Genomic DNA, 21,039 nt, shown 5'->3' with positions numbered 1-21,039 from the left:
GACAAGTATCTGGGTTGAAATTCTGTTGGCATCCCCTAATAACTTGTCCAAGGACAAGAATAGTTACTTTCTGTGACTCATCTACTTCATCTAAAACATTGGACTAGCAATAGCTTCAGCTTTTTTGGTAGTGTTGCGAGATTTATAAATGAGTTAATACACACAACTGACTTAGCACCTAACACATAGTAAGCACTCGCTAAATGCTAGCTCTTATTTGGGAACCAAACCCATTAACTAGACTTAGGGAACAAAATGGCAATAATGACAATAATAATAATCCAACTCTATAGTGTCGTATGTCTTTCACAGCCCTTTGACACAAAATATCTCATTTCTCATCTCTAGCCCTGACAGTGCCAAAGGAAATAGCATTATCGTATCATTTACTAGGAATGGCATAATTAACAAAGGCAAGAGTGGCTGCAAAAAGCTTGCGATATTTCTGCATTGGTGTAAGCTAGTTGTTATGGCAACCGTCCCCTGTCAACGACCCTTTGCCAGGCAGAGAGAGACCCATTTTTGGAGCCGTCACAGCACATCTGTTTCTCTGCTCAGCTGATTAGCTCTTGTTTGCAACAATGAGCAGATGGAAGTAAAGAGGGGAAAAATTTTCTAAAAAGAAGCAAATGTTTATTTTATCCACAAGTCTGTTTTCCAGTAAAGAAACAGAACTTTAGCTGTTTTAGGAAGATGCTGCCTATACTAGATCCTTAATGCATAGTGGAATTGCAAAGGGTAGTCAACCTATAAATTATAGGTGATAGGTCCTTCACGTGCATATTTTATTTTTATTTTATTTTTTATTATACTTTAAGTTCTAGGGTACATGTGCACAATGTGCAGGTTTGTTACATATGTATACATGTGCCATGTTGGTGTGCTGCACCCATCAACTCGTCATTTACATCAGGTATAACTCCCAACGCCATCCCTCCCCTCCACGTGCATCTTTTAAAATGATGTCTCTCACATTCCAATTTCAGGGTACACTTCCGCTCTATCTCTGCGCGTCTTTGTTATATAAACTGCTGTCTCAGTTAGCTGGTACACATTTTCCACACTGGATATCCCACATGAACACACTGTAACTGTGAAAGAATAAAGTGAAAGAGTACAAGTATTCTTTCCCTGCCTTGGTTTCTTCATCTGTAAAATGGGACTTGCATTCCCATGCGCTCTGAAAAGCCAAACAGCTTCAATATTTACTAGGTATGTGAATTTGGGTACGATTTTGCCTATAGTTCTTTAAGCCTCACTTTCTTAGTGATAAAATGGAGAAAATAATATCCACTATTGAGAGCTGTTGTGAAAATGAAATATTTTAAAAGCCCCTATCATAGTCCCTGGTATAGAGTCAGTCCTCAGTAAGTGAAAGTTTCCTTCCCACTACGCCTCTGCTTAGCAAGTGTAATGTTCAAAATATCTGACAACCAGGAGGCATGTGGCACTGGCCATCCCTGCTTGTCAAACAGACCTTTCCCCCCATAGTTGCTGGATCATTAGGAGGTCAGAAGTGTTCCAGGGTAAAAGACAGGGCACCTCTGGTGGCTGAGGAGCACTCAAGGGGCTCTGGATGGCTGCCATTTACCATCCAGAATGAACACAGTTTAATATTTTAACAACCAGCCTGGCCACACAGTGTACATCAGCTAAATATAAGCCATTATTTTAAAAGTCTACTGGTGTCCTCAGTAAAAACGATAATGACAACATTGGTTCTTTCTCTTGGGTTTCAGTCATTTACAAGAACCGAGTTTAATTCTTTGCTATATGTGACGGTGGAAAAAGTATTTTAGGTATCAACTACCCCAACCCCCCTGCCATTACCATTAATCAACATAAACTAGGCTTGTATCCCTTTTGTTATAGGGCAGGATATTACCTGGCATGTGTTTGATATAAAAATTGGTTGAGCAATATTGACAGTGGACATGGGTTATGTTGGAAATCCCTTAGTTGAGTGAGTCACAAAATATGGATTCCAGTCACAATTACCCACTTACTACTCTGTGTCTATGGACACTCGGCCTGACAGAGCCTTAGATTCTTCATCTGCAACATCAATGTAATCATGCCCAAATGGCACTCTCACAGGTAGATTAAAGGGCTTTTAAAACACTATTTGTAAAAATTCTACGCAAATATGAGATATTATTATTCATATTATTTACTATAAGAAATTGGATGTCAGGAGACAGTGAAGGAGAAAAGAGATAATAAACATGGCTAATAGGAAGACTGTGTTGTTTTTGTGGGTTTTTTTAAGGGTGTAAAATGCAGGCTAAAGTTATAGGCCAGGAGACCAGAGAAGCTTAATCAGGTAAAGAGAAGGTTCAAGGAAGTGACCATGAGCTGGCCAAACATCTCAGGAGATAATAATAATTTTAAAAATGCTTTGCCTGAAAGTAGGTAGGAGAGAACAAAAGTCTGGGGGTGTTGGGAGCCCACACAGGAAGGCAATTTGGTATGCTTTGTACATTCAGAAAGAACCATGTTTGCCTCAAACACCAAAGACTGAGAGAGCGCAGACAATGTATGTGTGTGGTGTGTGTGGAGTAGGGGAGGTGGTTGTGTATGTGTGTGTAAACAGGCAAAGCTGAGCCCTCTAACTATGTTAGCATCTATAACCTGCAGCCCTGCAGGTTCTAAATAGTAAACTAATTACCTGGGAAACCTGAATGATTTAATACAAAGAAAGGGGGCTAAGTATTAATATTTGGGAGCTTGTTATTGGTTGAACTGTGTCCTCCAAAAAAGAGATACATGGAAGTCCTAGCCCCCAAAATCTCAGAATGTGAACTTATTTGGAAATAGGGTCACTGCACATACAATTAGTTGAATTCAGATGAGGTCATACTGGAGTAGGGTGGGCCTCTAATCCAATGGGTCTGGTGTTCTTATAAGACATGGTCATGTGAAGACAGACACACAGAGAAAACACCATGGCACTACAAAGGCAGAGACTGGAGTTATGCAGCTGCAAGCCAGGGAACGCCAAAGATCGCCAGCAAACCTCCAGTAGCTGGAAAGAGACAAAGCAAGACCCTGCCTCTGGAGGCTTCAGAGGAAGCCTGACTCTGCTGGCACCTTGATTTCAGATTTCTAGCCTCCAGAAGTGTGAGACAACATATTTCTGTTGTTTAAAGCTACCCAGTTTGTACTACTTGATTAGAGCAGACCGGGGAAATAAATATAGGGTGGACAAGTCTTCAACCCCAAGAGACGAGGAAAACCCACTTTAACTTCTTGCTGTTTGGTTGCACCATGAGTGCCTTCACCTGTGGCTACTGGCATGTTGCAGCCACTACTACCCCTCAGATATTCACAGGCACTGTTGTTTTAACTGCCCTGAAGTCAGTCCCTGAACAATGAAGCCATGCAGTTTGCAGCACTCATAGCCAGGGAGATTGAAAAATCTGAAGTTTTCATGACTTTATTATTATGAGCTGCTAAATCAACAAACTCCAGAACAACCTACCTCTGATCTTATTACATAAGAAACTTAATTATCTAATGTTCAAGTCATTTTGCTCATGATGATCTGCTAAATAGTCTCGATGTGACACTTTTTTCTTTCTCTCTAAGATAATCTTTCTTGTAGTCACAGTATGCTACTCACATACAGTGTGTTTAGTTTATAAAAAATTGTTCTGATCTTAAGCCAGGCATGTTGATGCATGCCTGTAGTCCCAGCTATTTGGGAGGCTGAGGTAGAAGGAATGCTTGAGCTGAGGAGTTGGAGACCAGACTGGGCAACATAGTAAGACCCCATCTTAAAAAAAAATTGTAGTCATCTTGACTTTTACATTAACCCTTTTACTATGCTAAACAATTTATTTCCCTAGTAGTATTGTTTCAAAGTACTAATACCCTAACGGCATCCCACAGAACTCTTCTACATTGCTGAGTTGATACTACTCTGCCAGTATCTTTCAACTTTAGTAGTGTCCAAATGAGGTAGTAAGAGAACATGAGTAGAGAGTGTTGACAGTATGATAGTCATTTCATGCTGCAGCTTTGAGCTGCCCCAGTGAACTGTGTGTCTTGAGTGCTCATCAACATTTGATTGTACTGTGGTCACATTCCATTGGCTACCTGGTTTGTAGAACAGCTATCCGAATTAAATACTACACTTACTCAAGCTTGTGGAATAAAAATGGAAATAAAAAAGGGAAAAAACAATTTTGTTCAATTCCTCAAAAATAGGATCAAAGATCTCTCAGCTGCATTTTAAAAATAAAGCACAAATCATCTGCAATGCTCTTATTCCACTGGCATTGGTATTGCATGCATTGTTGTAGTTAATCTAAAGACCACTTATTCATACAAGCAGAAGTGAGAACATACCAGGATCAATATACTACACAGGCCATCATATGAAGACAGTGTTAATTTGAACCTTTACTGATTATACTTTCAAGGACTGCTTGAAAGCACTGCTCACTTGAACAATATAAATGTTTGTTGAATTGAACGGAAAAATGGAAGGTTGTTCTTGTGGACATTCCTATGGAGGATTATGAAGCAAAAAGAGACTTTGCTGGAAAAACTACTTCTCCATTTAGAAAACAAAAATGTGAGAATGGTGAAGGCCTGATTCCCAAGAGCTGCGGCCTGGGTCCCAGAGCATACTGGATACAATCACACATCCTGAGAGAATCCTGCACCTGAACAGTCAGACATTCACTCCTGCAATGTGCTGTCAAGGTGTCCATACCTTAAACTGCTTACTCTTCAAATGATCCACTGCAACAGGCAGGATGCAGTGCTGGCTTTTCCCAGCTAACAGGGAAACCACTTCCAGGCAATCTGAGCAAACAGAAGCTCACCATAAACTGTTCCCTATAGAAACACTCCACATATTTTATTCAACCCAGTTAAAGTTGGAAAGTCACAAACATCTCTTTTTGCTGTTGTTGTTTTGTTTTGTTTTTGAGACAGAGCCTCACTCTGTCGCCCAGACTGGAGTGCAGTGGCGCAATCTCGGCTCACTGCAAGCTTCACCTTCCAGCTTCACACCACTCTCCTGCCTCAGCCTCCTGAGTAGCTGGGACTACAGGCAAGTGCCACCACGCCCGGCTAATTTTTTGTATTTTTAGTAGAGACGGGGTTTCACCATGTTAGCCAGGATGGTCTCGATCTCCTGACCTCATGATCAGTCTGCCTCAGCCTCCCAAAGTGCTGGGATTATAGGCATGAGCCACCACGCCCAGTCACAAACACCTCTTAATAAACGTACAAAGCCAAGAAAATGCTTCTCTTAATTATATTTTGTGATTTTGAAAATACCAATTTGCTCTAGGTTAGAACAGGAATACCATCTTCCATGTTATGCCACCCCAAATATTAGTTGAGTGACCTTAGTTATGCTTTCCTTTCAGAACAGATCTAAATCTACAGAGAAATTTGCTAATATCAATAGTTGTGAAGCCATCCTCAAACTGTTCTCCAACTGTATCTTATCCCTTTGGCTTTCTTACCAATGCATTCATTCATTCAACGGTTTTTTGTTTTGTTTTTTTTTTTTTTTTTGAGAGACAGAGTCTAACTCTGTCACTCAGGCTAAAGTGCAGTGGTGCCATCTCGACTCACTGCAACCTCTGCCTCCCAGATTCAAACAATTCTCCTGCCTCAGCCTCCAGAGTAGCTGGAATTACAGGTGTGTGCCACCACACTCAGCTAATTTTTGTATTTTTAGTAGAGACGGGGTTTTGCCATGTTGGCCAGGCTGGTCTCAAACTCCTGATCTCAAATGATCTGCCTGCCTCGGCCTCCCAAAGTGCTGGGATTACAGGCATGAGCCACTGCTCCTGACCCAACAGATTTTTTTTTTTTTTTTTTTTTTTTTTTTTTTTTTTTTTTTTTTTTTTTTTTGAGCATGTACTCTGTATCAAGCACTATATTAAGAGCTTAGGCATCCCAAGTCCCTGCCAGAGCTGAGTCCAGTTGGGAGACCTGCCTGCCAACTACTACAGTGCAGTAGTGATATTGTATTAATGGAGGGTGGAAGGATGTGGTGGAAACTTAGGGAAAGGAGCCTCAATGTGGGCAAGGGATTAGGGAATGTTTCCCAGCGGAGCTAGCATTTGAGACTTGTCAATTAAGGAGGAATTTTCCAGAGGCCTGGGGGCCATTCCAGATGATATAATAGTACACCAAGGGTTTAAAGGAAAGACACATCAGTAGGCATTTGGAGAGTCACCTGTTGTTCACTACTGTTGGGGCATTAAGAACCAGTAAATTGGGAGAAGTAATCTGAAATGAGGCTGGATAGATAGGGGTTGGAATATTAAGAGCTTTATTCACAATTCAAAGAAGTTTTGACTTTATCCTGCAGTGTTTCTCAAAGCGGAGTTCACAAAGTCCCTAGATAACTTTTTATGTTTTTGGTTTTGTTTCAGTGATAATTGTGTTAATAGTAATAATGGGAGAAGGAGGAGTAAAAACATATTCTAGATCATCTGGATGACCATTTGTCACACAGTGTTCATATTATGTTTACTATTAAGTTGGCATCAAGCCAACAGAGATGTAACAGTTGGAGATCAAAGGAGGTGCTGTTTGAACAAAGAGATTATGCTAGCTGAAATGGAATAAAGTAGTAGGAGAACTGAGTCGCCACATGGTACGTGGTTGTAGGTGTGCCAGACTCAAAATAACGCATACGATTGTGTCCTGAAACATAAGCACACTGCAAAGGACAATGGAGATTCACAAAACAGTATCATTTGTCTCATAAAATTAAAGCTGCTTACTTGAATGTTACTGGCTTTGTATAATAGTTTTTTCATAATACATTTTTTTCTTTTGGTTTTATATTTCTACAAATAAAAATGACAATGAGTTTATATCTAGTTTTATGTTTTGTAAAACCTATTTAAGAAATATTTAAGATTTAGATAAACACTGGAATTTGCAGCATTTTTCTTTTTGTTTAAAATGGGCCTATCCATTACTCAGGTATGAAAGAAAGAGCCATAGATGATGGGAGGCAGGAGGGTCATTGAAGAAATTTAAGCAGAGATTAGTATGAACCACTTACTTTGTTAGGAGACCACTTTGGCAGTCACAGAGAGGAAATACCATCATGCAGAGATGGAAAGACATCTGGGGAGGTAACCATCTGAGTCCTTTTATTAAAAGAACCCATTTGTTTAATCCAGAAAGCTGCTCTTAGGCAAAGGTCAGCATACTGTGGAATTCAATGACCTGACAAACTAAACTGCACTAGTGTTACAGAGCATGCCTCATCTAGCTGGAAGGTTCCCCAAACTTCTACATGTGTCATTTTCCAGACAGTTCTGTGATGATGCCAAACCGAACTTAGGAATAAATCCCAAGTTTTACTACAGAGAGCCAACAAAGTACACAAGATGAGTTGCTATGTATCTGGTAACAAAAAACAACCAGGGCCACCACATGTAGTTCTGTAGGCCAGTTGCTGCTGAAATCTGGCTCTTCACAAAGCCATATACCTCTGATGCTGCATCTATCCAGGGAAGTTGACTTTTTCTAATTTATACAAGGGCTGGATGAATTTGCCAAGCCACGGCCCTTGGAGAGGGCTGCATCTTCTGGAGGGACACCTTCTAATTGCATGAAGGTACCCTATGGGATAGCTGTGACTTAATCTTGCTTTTCTGAGATTACATCTCACCAGCATCACTGACCAAACTAACACTCTTACAGTTCAGTGAGGATAATGAACTTTCTTCTCCCTAAAGTTCTGGAGAGCATACGACTTACCCATAAAAAGGCAAGGTACATAAAAGTACCAAGGCATTCAACACATGCAAAGAAAGAACTAGATATTTCCAGCTTACCTCAGGGGCCATCCAGAATGGAGTGCCAACAGATGTGTTTCTCCGCAGACGCGTACTGGTGAGTTGAGCTGAAACACCTATAAGGAAAGGGTATCAGAATTCAAAAATGAGCAAAGTATGATGCTAGACCAGGGATTGGCAGACTTTTCCCATAAAGGCCAAATAAATACTTTAGGCTTTGTGGGCCATATGGTCTCTGTCACAACTACTCAACTCTGCTCCCAAAGTACAAAAGCAGCCACAGTAAACACATAAATGAATAAATGTGGCTGCATTCCAATAAAACTTCATTTATAGATGTTGAAATTTGAATTTCATATAATTTTCACATTATTTTGTGAAATATTTTGGGGTTTTTTTTCCCCAATCATTTAAAATATTTTGGGGATTTTTTTCCCAATCATTTAAAAATGTAAAAACCATTCCTAGCTCATAGGCCATATGAAAATAGGAGGTAGGTCATATTTGGCCCACTAACTGTAGCCGGCAAACTACAACTCTGGAGCATTTATCACTCTATTTAAATCATTAGGATTTTTTTTTTTTTCCTAATGGACATCCCTGTCTATATCGCTGCAAACATCAAAAGAAAAATATCAACAACTAGGATCAATCCAAAATATTGTCCTATTATACTTCCAAATTATTTCACATGACTTCTTTCCTAATAAGGGGCTTCATTTTATAGAGAAAGAAGATCGGTGTGCGCTATCTCTAACAGAGCATCAGTACAGACATAAAAAGACTTCAGTGCCTTATCTTGCCTAGAAGCCTGGAAACCTGGTGAGAAAGCTGTGTTTGTCAAATGGAAAAAGAATATAACTAATAATATTATCTGGGGCTCAATGTTGAGGACCTGAATTCTAATATAACTCTTATGTCCTTTAACCAGCTCTCTTCTTCATATCACGAGGGCGTAAAGGTCCACGGGATTAAGAATCAATGTTGTCCATCCCAATTATGCTTTTTGCTAATTATGTGATTGTTTCACCTCGGAGCCTCAGTTTTTTCATCTTCCAACTAGGGATAATCACAACAGTCACACCTAACACAGAGGGTTCTTCTTAAGACCAACTAAGAGAACAAATGTGAAAATGATCTATAAATTGCAAAGCATTTTACACATGTAAGGTATTCTTTTATACCACACAGAAGTCTCACATAGCCCTTAAGAGAATGACCAGAGTTGCCACTAAAGTCACTGATGACAAAAACTTAGAAACTGAACACTGTGTGTTCTTAGCAAAGGACACACCTTTGAAACATCGGCATAGATTTGCCAAGGGTTCGTGGGTTGTTTTGTTGGGGGATGACTGTTGTGTTAACTGTGGACATTCTCTTTATCAGAGAGCCAAGAAGCTCTTTAAACTCTATTAGACCCAGATACTTTCCCATTTTACCAACTTCTCCACCACAATTTTGGTAAAAACAACTATACCTTTCTAGTTTTAATTTCTAGAAATTTATTTTGCAGCCACTGAGAGTTCGGAACCTTCTAATGGAAAGATTAGGAACACTTACACTATGTCAAATCACAAAGCTGCTGAGTGAATAAATCAGTATCAATTCCCATCCCATCCTCATCCTTCCAGTCTGTTTCCCCTCACAGTATATTTACAGTCCCCAGAATCACGTGGAACAAAAATCTCAAATGTTAAACATACAGCATATTATTGGAGTTACATCATTCCTTCTAAAGAGGAGCATAAGACACAAAATGCTCCCTCTGCTATTTTTCTTTGCTTGTGTTTCAGTAAAAATACACCAGTACGTCTAAAGCAACTTCATTTATTTTTAAGTAATTTCATCTGAGCAAATGATGAACTGATACATGTTTACACTGAACTCTTTCTTAGCAACATTATCACAAATATCTTTCAAAAATAATCAGTCTTGTTTACTATAATGACATTGACAACATGTTTAAAGTGTTTCTCTAAATGTTTTCTCATTATTTGTAACAATGGCTCTGAAGTACTATTGTTGAACTCATTTAGAAGACTAAACCTTCAATAAACTTTAAAAACAACAACAACAACAAATGGTTTGTTGTTTTGTAAATATCAACATATGATATTACAAGGAGATATTTAATAGTTCTCTGGCCTCAGGTGATATTGCCCTGTATTTCCTCTCACATTTCCATCTCCCGTTAATGTTTCCAGTTCAACCAGCCTCACATGTAGCAGCAAAAAACACAATTTAAAAGGATGTTAGCTCCCAGGCCCAGAGGACTATTTTACCTTCTGCTCACTGGGAATAAGTATGCCTAAGGCTAGTGAAAGTCATTTGAAAGACCAAACTGCTTTCTCTTTTCATATGCAAAAGAAGAAATGACAAAATGTAAATTATAGACAATTGCCCTGAGATGTGAAATTCTTAGCAGAAAACCAAAAAGTTTTTGCATCAAGTTCTTCTTTTGCAACACTTTTATTTTCAATCTTTAATAAAATTGCTTCTAAAGCTGAAAATAGATTAGTAAACAGCATCTCCTAGGGTGATCCATCTGGAGCGCCCACCCCCTCAGCTTGTGTTTGACTGGAAAAGTCCCTCAGCCTATGGTGTAGCAGAGAAGCCCCAGTCTTCTGAGATTGCAATAAATTGTCCCCTTTGGCTAAACTGCACACATCAAGAAAACAAACGACAAGCAGTCATTACCAAAGTCAACGAGCTTAACTCCTCCTTCTGTTGTCAGAAGAATGTTATTCCCCTTCACATCACGGTGGATGATTCGGTTGCTGTGCAAATGCTGAAGGCCCTGCATGGCATCCCACCACCACCAAACAACAGGAAAGAGAAAGTGGAAATTTACATGCTTATTTTAAAGCAATTACCCTAGTATTGAAAAGTCTCATGAAAGTCTACATTTGGCTACCCCTTCCTGCTGTTAACAATTCTTGCATATCATAGGGCAGTTTCCCCATTGTTAATATGCAAGAAGGACCCAAGCAATGAACAAACCATCCCATTTGCTGTCATACCCCATTTGATAGATGTTCTTACCAAGAGGGCCCCATACAAGATGTATGAGATCATTGCTTCATCCAACTGCTGGCCACATCTGAGTAGACCTTTGACAAGCTCGGTGACTGAGCCCCCATTACACAGCTGCGAGAAGAGATGCCAGACACAGGCAGAGCAGGAGACCACATATAAGAAAGAAAAGAAAAAGAAATTAAGAAGAAAAGCCAACTGATACTGATTCAATGTAGTAAATTTGCAGATTACAAAACTCCAGCTTGGAATACTCAGACTTCACATTTCCATTACCCAGTCTAATCTAATTCTTTGTGTATGTATTTTTTATTCGAAGTGATGACTTGTGAGTGAAAGTACATGCCCAAAATGCTAACTTTTTAATTGCCAAATATAAAATAAAAATAAAATGTAAAGCACATTTAGAAATTTTTTAGAAAGAAAATTTTTTGGAAAGAAAAAGCATATAAGTAATCATGGCAACTTATTGGATAGTTTTCACTTTATGTGAATATTGTCTATTTTTTAACATGCATTTTGAGGATAAAACCAGGAGGCAAGATGGATGCCCTTGATTCCTGACAGAGAATACATTCCAGTGATTTCTCCAGTGCTAGCAGGTATCAGAAACTCAACCAGCAGCTCTTCCTAGAATTGCCATTGCAGATAAATTTTATGTAGTGAAGTTGCATCATAAGTGCATTTATTAACCTTTTAGTGTTCAATTTTAGGCTCTTAGCAACTTTATGCTCTTCTCTCTTTTTTGTCTGTAATTAAAAACACTGTAATTTTATTTTGCATATTTGTTCTTTGTCATATATTGTATCTTACTGAAGTTTGAGTACGTACATAAAGCAGTTATATTGTACTTTTTCATCAACTTAAGGATTTCCAAAGATAACTCTTACTAACTGCAGAAGTCAATGTGCAGGTTTGGGTTTGCTACAGGCCATCCTAAATCAAGGGTTCTTAACTGTTTTAAGCAGAGCACGGAAATACCCTGAAACTGTAGGCAACATGCTGTATATCCATCTTGCAGTTTACTGGGGAGAAAATGCAGAGCTTTCACCAGATTCTAAAAGCTACTGAGATAGCCAAATGCCTAGGCAGAGAAAAACGGGTCCCCAGAGAATCTCTGACCCGCCTCACAAGTGTTTACATCTGATGCTTTGTGCAGATGAGGGAACGTGCCCTGGGCTTGTCTGAGTATGCCCACAGCAGACTGGAGCCGGACGTGAACACTGGGGGCAAATGGGTGGAGCCAGGGGGAACTCACGCCTTATGCAGGGGAGGAGCCTGCTCTCTTTAGCTCACTTGGTGACCTGGGAATCAATCGGTGAGGTAGAGGGCTTGTTAGCAGGACTTCATCTCACTTTGCCGAGTTCTTTTTTTCCTTTTCTCCCAATAAATTCCGCTCCTCACCCTTTTATGTGTCTACCAGCCTAATCTTTCCTGGTCATGTGACAAGAACCCCGTTTTGGCAGAACTAAGGAGAAAGTTCTGCACATTTTTGGCATCCAGACATGGGGCTTGAGGAAAGGTAAGTAACATGCAAACCAAAAAGTCTTTTTCCTTTGGCTTCTAAGCCTTTTTGTCCTCAGACTTCTTCTGAGGGTAGAGAAATTATGCCCCCCCTCCGACGCCCACCATGTCATTCCTGGGGGTCAGGAATGTTGGCTGGATGGACAAACTGGTGACTCACCAGCTGCCCTCTTAAGTTTCTCTCCCTGTTGGAGAAACCCATTGGCATAAAAGTAAGAGATTCTTCCCCCAGAGTTTTTTTTTTTTTTTTTTTTGAGAGGAAGTTTCACTGTTTTTGCCCAGGCTGGAGTGCAGTGGTGTGATCTCGGCTCACCACAACCTCCGCCTCCCAGGTTCAAGCAATTCTCCTGCCTCAGCCTCCCGAGTAGCTGGGATTACAGGTATGCACCACCACACCTAGCTAATTTTGTATTTTTAGTAGAGACAGGGTTTCTCCATGTTGGTCAGGCTGGTTTCAAACTCCCGACCTCAGGTGATCTGCCCGCCTTGGCCTCCCAAAATGCTGGGATTACAGGTTTGAGCCGCAGAACCCAGCTGGCTTTTTTTTAAAAAAAAAAAAAAAACATTTTACCAGGCCAGGACCCCAAATATCAGGGATTATATTTTCTGTAAAGTTTTAATTATGAAAAAGGATTTGTGAGGTTGGTCTTAAGCTGTAGCCAATCTGATGTGCTTTGCATGACTTCCTGTATGGTCAACAGCAAACTTTGCTGCAGGCCTCCATCTTGTTTTATGTGCTTGGGATTGTGACCTGTAACCATGTGGCAATGTTTTTGTTCTTTCATTTCACAAGGATGTCTAGGTTCAATCCCGGCTTAGGAAATGAGTACTTTCCAGTTAATATCTGTGTGACTTCTGCCATTTGCTGATTCTCTTCCCCACCATGAACAACGTCTAGCCTTTTCCTTAAATCTTCCTTTCTCTGGGTTACCTTTAAAGGTTCTAAATTTTGTAAGAATTGCTTACCCTTATCTCCTTAGAAAATACCACATACACTCACAGTGAAATCATAACCTTAAGTGAGGCTTGTTGGTTTCACCTGTGAGGTTACCTTTAGTAAAGTTTGAAAGTCAGAAATACTAGATGCTTGGCATGGCTAAAATCAGTTAATAAGGGAGTTAAAAGGATTTTCTTAGAGAATGCTCAGCTTAATTAAAAGTGGATGTCCAAGTTATGGTATATTTAAAAGGCCTTTATGCTTTTTCCTCTTTTGGGATCTTGCTTTGCTGGAAAAAGACTTTTTCCTCAGTTGACTAAATTATTTTTCTCCATTTTGCCTTACCACTCTCAATGCATGCATGGCAGGCCCTAAGATAACTTCTGGGACCATGGGACTCCTTGGGAAAAACAGACAAGGCACTACTCTGTTTTGGGAAGAAATCTGTTTTTCTCATGGAAGCTCAGGAATTAAAGTAGATAGATCCCTCTCAGATTCTGTTTTTGCCCCCAGTCATACCTGTTTACTAGGCCTTAAAAGCTGCATGTTTTCCTAGCCCTGTCTCTTAAAGGGCTCCACCCAGAGGCCAATAATCCAAATAAGAGATGGGCAAATGAAAATCTTATGGCTTCTGGGTTTTCTTTGGCCTGTCTGTGTAGTTACGTATGTGTTGTGTGTGTGATGTCTATAAAAAAGAGCTCTAATTTAATTGGTCTAATGGAAGACAACTGCTTGGATCAAATATTTTTTTAAAGGGAAGATAAAAGCTGTAGTATGTTTTAGTTCATGTGACTTTAATCTTTGAGAAAAACATCCTTAAAGATTATTGGTAAAATGCAGATGTTTCAAATATAAAGAGGTGAACTAAATTATGCAGGTCAGATACTAGGTTTGCTAAGTGTTTTAAGGCTATAAACTGCCTTTTTGGTTTTTAAGAACTTTTCAACCTGTCAGCTTGACAGTTGGTAAGGCCTGGGGACATATGGAATTAACCACACCCTTAATTATGTTGGAAGGAGTCAAACCCTGGCTGAACCTAGCACATAATTAAAACAACTTACCAGGTTTTATATTAAACTTAAAATTGCTAGGGGTTACCATTATAACATGTAATTGAAACTATTGGAAATAGATTTATATGCAAGGTATGTAGGAACAGTAAGATGTGTTTTTTAGTAAAAGATTACAAGAAGACATGGAAATGTAAGTTCTTGCCTAGGGTTAAAGGATTGTTTTGAATTAGATAAAATAAAGGAGATGGTTTAAACAAATGATGGAAGGACTGTAAAAATTAGTACTGCAAAAATTCAGTGTTTGAACAGATTGACTAAATTCAAAGGGGTATTATATGATTTTTCTGTAAATTGAGCATTGAAATAAAAGCACAACAAGGTACTCTTAAGGCACTAATCTGCTCTTTAGCAAAATTAGTAAAGGGTTATAAAAGGTTTTTGCTTTTTTAAATTTCTGAGTCATCGTTTGGGAAAATAAATAACTTATGGTAATCTGTAATTCTATTTCAATGTTTTAAACCACTAACATATTTAACAGGCTTCCCAAAATCAAACTTCAGTTTCAAAATTGTCTTTCCTGATGCCCAGCTTTTGGATGCTCCAGAGGGCCCTGGAGTATACAAAAGAGAGGTAAAAGGGATCATTTAACATGTTTAGTTACATGGAATTGCCAAAGTGGTGTTCAATCATATTTAGGTTATATTTTGATGAAAATATTAATGTCTGTTCCAAAATTGTATGGGATTTCTAAAATTCTAATGTCTAATGTATGTGCTATCAATCATAATTAAGGTTGTTACGTTATTGTAAACCACAGAGATAACAAAACTTCTTTGTCAATGGTGTTTCTAACTGTAACTACCCTGGGCAATTTTGTTATTCCCAACAATTGTTGTCTTGTTTTGGTCCTTTTCAAAAGATAGTTTATAATAAACTGGACTCTGACAGGTGCCACAGGACTCTGACAGGTGCTCTCAAATACAGGTTTCTGATAACTTTGGAGACTGTGACATTGGAAAAAAGGGAAAACATATAGGACTCATGAAGAGCTGAAATGTTCATGAATATCAAACAAAACGAGTTAACTAAATGGACTGAACTCATAGAAAACTGAAGCTATCTTTTCAACTTTTGCTTGGAATGTTGCTGATCCTTGTTTTCTTTTTCAGAGTCAAGGAAACTTATTTTGAACTATTTATGGCCTTTAAATGATTAAGGTATACTCCTGTGAACAAAATCTGGAGCACATATTTCTCTCTTTCTCTCTGTCTGCCTGGCTTCCCCAGAATTTGGAAACTAGTTGTGAGTATTCTTAAATTATGGCAATGTAGTTGTTTGCATCAGTGCAATAAGAATCCATTTTCTTTCGCAGTAGGATGCAGTTGGAGAAACTTTTTCCAAGGCTTTGACTGGAAGGGTATGCTTCCCTTTAAGGAGTCAAGCTTGTCTTGCAGAGCTGATAAAAGCCCCTTGGGAAAACTGGCCTCACACCCTTATCTATGCAGTACCTGTATAGGGTTCCTGACCTGTGGTAAGTAAAGAATGTCACTTTATGACAGGACCAGGAGCTCTAAGTTTATCTTGGGACCTTAAGAGGAAAGGATCACCCAACTCACAGGTATCTGAGAATACTAACCCATGGCTGTGCTCAGCTGTAAAAGGTCTTACCTGAAATTCCTTGTGGAACAGAGTTCCATCAAAGCCAATCTAAAAGGCCTATATAGAAACAATTATTCTTGCTGTACTTGATGCAAATAATCAGGTCAAGTATAAGACTAAAGTCTATTTTGCGAACAACTCAGTCCTATCATGATTTTTTTTTTTTAACAAAAAATGAGGACTGGAGAGACAGAAATTATGTTTCAAAACTTATCATACATTTGTCATTAAATTATAGACTCATTAGTTGTTTCTAAGTTTTTGCCTACATTTTAGACTAACCCTGCTTGTTCTTGTGAACCAACCAGGAATCTCCAGCTACAGCTTAGAATAAAAGGGATGGGTGATGTAAAAACCTAGATCAAAATTCTAGTTCTGAGCAATTATCCTGCAAATCCTGCCAGGTGATGGGTATAAATAGGGTGCCCATCACCCAGAGGTTTCCTTCTTGGGAAAGTAAAACCAAGGGAGCTAACCAAAGCCAAGCCCCATGCACCCAGATCTTCGCAAGCATAACTATAGCCACCAGTTATCTGGGCATGTCACAAGACATCCTTTTCTCTCCCTTGTTGGAGGAGGACTCAGTTCCACAGCTTCACCTTAGCATTTGGCTTATGATAAGGAGTCCATGCAACACCCTGTCTCAGAGGCACATTTTTGTCCCAAACTCAATTCCAAGCTTCAGGTCAAAGCCCTAGGAAAGAAAACTGGATCTGAGGGATCCAGAGGTAGATGATAATGGAAGTTAAAAGGCATAGCGCAGGTGAGCATGACTGATTCCTGCCAATTAAGCCAAGCTTCCCATTTCATGGATAAAGGTCATGCTACTATCCATGGCAGAAATGAGGTCTAGGAAATTCAAAGCCTACTGACAGGAGAGGAGATAGGGCATATGTAGTTAAGAGTGGATACTCCCAGCCCCTAGACCCCCTTTTAACAAGGGTGAAGGCTGCTTTGACACCATGAGCAGTACTCTGTCATGGTTGCTGGAACTTGGGGATACAAGGATGGAGAAAAGAAAGAGGAATGGCTCACTTTCTCTCCTTCACGTACCCCAGGTATTTGCTAGGAAGAGAAGGGAACCAGGGATGCCTTGCTCTCCTCTTTCTAGATGAGTAGCCATTCATCTTCAGTCTGTACCCCTTTTGAATGCATCCTGAACCCCTGGGACTCCTTTGAGAGAAAAAAAATTTTTTTTCTTTCTCTTCCTCTCTTCACTGATGGGTAATTGTCTCTCTGTACTATGGGACACTTCCCTCAGATGCATCCTTCAAACTAGGAAGAGTTAATTTCCCAAGCCTTAGACTGGTTGGCTTAGGATTGGGCTCAGGAGAAGGGAACCCAAAAGCCTGACATGCTGGCAGAAGGGTAAAAGTTTTTTTTTTTTTTTTTTTTTTTTACCAGTTGGGCTTTCGGCCTCCCTCTTCCTGTGCAAACATAAAAGGCCTCAAGACTTTTGAGATATCCTTAGCCCTCGCCCCCATTTCATTTTAATACATGTTTTCTAATAACCCAGTTTGTCTCTTCTCACCTTCATGCCATCAAACTCCAAATGGTCATGCAACCAGAGCCTCAGATGATGGCCCTTTTGGCTGGGAACCCTTAGATAGGCCTCTGGGGGAGATCTGACTGCTGTTTTCCCAAAAGAGCACCCCCTGCCAGCAGGAAGCAGTTAAGAGTGGTCTTCATCCTTACCCTTATCCTTATTCTAATGGCAGTTAGATGGACTTCTTTAGATGAGGGAATGAGACAGCCAAATGCCTATGCAAATAAAAAGGGGTCCCTGAAGAATCTCTGACCTGCCCTACAAGTGTTTACAGCCGTTGCTTTTGTGCAGATGAGGGACCTGCCCAGGGCTTGTCTGGGCATGCCCACAGCAAACCGCAGCAGACAGGCACACTGGGGAAAATGGGTGGAACTACAGCCATGGAGAATCCCTGCCTTATGCAGGGGAGGACTCTGCTCTCTTTGGCTCATGTGGTGACCTGGAAAGCCATCAGTGAGGTAGAGGGCCTGTTAGTGGGGCTCCATCTCATTTTTCTGAGTTTTTTCTTTTTTTCCTTTTTGCCCAGTAAATTCTGCCCCTCACCCTTCCATGTGTCCACAAACCTGATCGTTTCTGGTCATGGGACAAGAACCCAGCTTTGGCTGAATTAAGGAGAAAGTTCTGCAACAGTATCCTTGACCTTATCAAGGTGTGTGTTATCAAGGTAAAATCCCTACTTTAAAGCCCTAGGTTTCCTCTTGGCACATAGTCTGCAATTTGGGAAATTTGGGAAATAATTAACTAGTGAACAGCAGCAGGTGATCCCCTGCATTGTGGCTGCTTAAGTCAGCTTACTTTTTTTTTTTTTTTTTTTTTTTTGAGACAGAGTCCAGTTTTTTGTTTTGTTTTTTGAGACAGGGTCTGGTTCTTGTTGCCCAGGCAAGAGTGTAGTGGCGCAATCTCAGCTCACTGCAACCTCTGCCTCCCAGTCTCAAGCCAGTCTCCCACTTCAGCTTTCTGAATAGCTGGGACTACAGGTGCATGCCATCACACCCAGCACATTGTTTTATTCTTATAGAGATGAGATTTTGCATGTTGCCCAGGCTGGTCTCCAACTCCTGAGCTCAAGTGATCCACCCCCCTCAGCCTCCCAAAGTGCCAGTATTACAGGTGTGAACCACTGTGTCTGGCTTTTCTTAAGAAAGGAAAACTGAGGAAGCACAGATTAACAGCTTCCCTGAAAGAAGATAACTTTTATCAAGATAATAATACATTAGGATCTATTCAACTCTAATTATGGAGCTCTGCAACATTTTAATAAAGGGTGAACAGATGTTTTTACTTGACATGTATATCAGTCCCTGCTACATACTTGGCAGATACCTTGCAGACATATTAAAAATCAAGATAGCCTAGAACTGAACCTGCCCATGTTTTCACCATACAATAGTATGTGACTAAAAATTAATACAGAATTAAGGAATCTTTAAAACTAGCATAAAATTACTGTCTCAGGAATGACTTAGAATGACTTAGAAGGGACCCTAAAAGCAGTGAAATGCATTGAAGGCTATGATGATTCCTTGAGTTTGGGACTATATTAAGTGACCCTGAAATCCACTGTCTGCCAATTTCAAGTCTAACTTGCAACTCAACACCCATGGCTCTGATGGTGGCCCAAACGTTAAGTGCCAGCATAATGTCTTCCAAAGGATTCTATATTCTTTTGATTCTAACTATGGCTTACATGACTCTGAAAGGACAAATAACATTCAGTATTCACTTTAACACCCTCGAGCACTGAATGCATTTTCGGTGCCATAATTCATAGAACAGTCTTAAAACCTAGGCTGTTGAGAGAGACAAAATGTTTTCAGAATTCCCCAAAATATACTCTACATATCAAGAAACAAAAATTGGATAATTGACCACAGAGTCCACTGATGACCGGGGAAGAACCCAGGACTTGACATAAGGGAAGTTCTCACCTGACAAAAAAAAAAAAAAAAAAAAAAAAGAGGAGTCCTTATGGAGTTACAGGAGATTAAGACGACAAGATTAGAATGAGGATGCTCCCTCTGGGAGGGGCTGTCTGTGTAAGGGGGTAATGATAATAGAAACGTCAGTTTCTTATGATCCTCTTCCCATTTGGAAATCTAAGAGGCGACTTCTTGACAAGGGGTGTCCGCGTCAAGTGAAATGAAAGTATGGCATAGTGAGGCAGACCACGCTTCAGATTATAATAATAGTTTTCTACAGTCTGCTCACAATTTGTAAGACACTCAGAACTTCATGCTCTATCTGGGGACAGGGATAAGGTTAGAGTTTAAATAAGAAGGACAAAGAATGTGAGGACCTCATGACAGCAGGGAGTGTCAGGGACCAGGAACATCAAAGATATCAAAGGGAGAAAATACAGTTTTATTATCACAAGAACTTCATGGTTACCATACAGTTCAGAGGCCTCTGCCCTCACTACCATGGCATCATGTAAGCATGTACTTGTACCCAGATCCAGATGCCACCCAGGGAAAAGGAAGAGGAAAGAGGGAGAGAAGAAGCCCTATAAAACTGAGTACTTACCCAAACGACTAAGCCTAGAACTGGACAGTGAAAATTGGATATAAACACTGGAATATGCCACTCCACAAAGAAGTCACTCAAGTGGACTTAAGTTTAACAAAATAGGTTAGAATCAGTTGCCTCCTTTAGTCAGGCTGGGGGCTCAAGAACCCAGTTTAGTTCAGTTAGTGAGAAGAAAGTCACCTCTTTGTTCTCAATAGTTTGTGAATGTCCAGTTTATTACCTATTACTCAATCATGAATATGACACAATCTCTAGCCTCAAAGAGGTCACTGCCCAGTAATGGACATATGAGTAATTACAGTGTGGAATGTGGAAGCAGGGCTGTGCCTAATGTAGTGTGGTGGCACCAAAGAAGGAAGAGTGAACTCTGCTGAGGGAGGGCAATGAGGGAGGGCAAAGACAGTCTAGGAAAACTTTCCAGAGGATGTAACATTTACAAGGTGCTTGAAGGACAAATGGATTTTGGGCAGGTGGACAAGAAGGGAAAGAAGATGCTGTGAAAAGGAACACGGAGACATCTTGTGCAAATGTAGGGGACATGAAAGAATGAGGGGGAGTGTGCATGTGAGTGTGCATGTGTATGATGAGTTCTAAATACTCTACTATTGTTGGGACAAAGGGTGCCAGAATTGTGGGGCAGGGAGATGGAGAAAGAAGGCCAATGACAGGGAATGACAGGTATGCCCTGCTAAGGAGTATGGGCTTTATTGTAATATACTACATATACTACTCATATAATATATACCCATATACTACCCATATCATATATACCCATATACTACCAATATCATATATACCCATATACTACCCATATAATATTCTATGTATATAATACCATGATATATCACTAGACAAAAAAGGGAAACTATTAACAGATTTTAGGCAGGAGGTCTCAATGTTCAGATTGCCATTCTAGAAAAATGACTTGGTCAGCAGATTGGAGGATGGACAGAAGACACCACCAGGAACAAGAGTATCCATTAGAAGACATTGAGGTAATCACGGAAGGCAGGG

General features: G+C 40.0%; 1 protein-coding gene across 1 annotated transcript in view; it reads right to left on the bottom strand.

The window, feature by feature from the left end:
- LOC140712644 (myosin-IIIb-like) overlaps positions 1-21,039 on the bottom strand; it is a 76,054-nt gene that overhangs the window by 10,395 nt on the left and 44,620 nt on the right. The window contains exons 5-7 of the mRNA XM_073020249.1: positions 10,830-10,934; positions 10,485-10,584; positions 7,827-7,903 (exon numbers count right to left, since the gene is read on the bottom strand). Of these exons, the coding sequence (XP_072876350.1) occupies positions 7,827-7,903; positions 10,485-10,584; positions 10,830-10,934 (282 nt within the window). The remainder of the gene's footprint in view (positions 1-7,826; positions 7,904-10,484; positions 10,585-10,829; positions 10,935-21,039) is intronic.

This window comes from Chlorocebus sabaeus, chromosome 10 (genome assembly GCF_047675955.1).
Source record: "Chlorocebus sabaeus isolate Y175 chromosome 10, mChlSab1.0.hap1, whole genome shotgun sequence".
Taxonomy (NCBI): Eukaryota; Metazoa; Chordata; class Mammalia; order Primates; family Cercopithecidae; genus Chlorocebus; species Chlorocebus sabaeus.
This window is presented reverse-complemented; position numbering and strand designations above follow the sequence as displayed.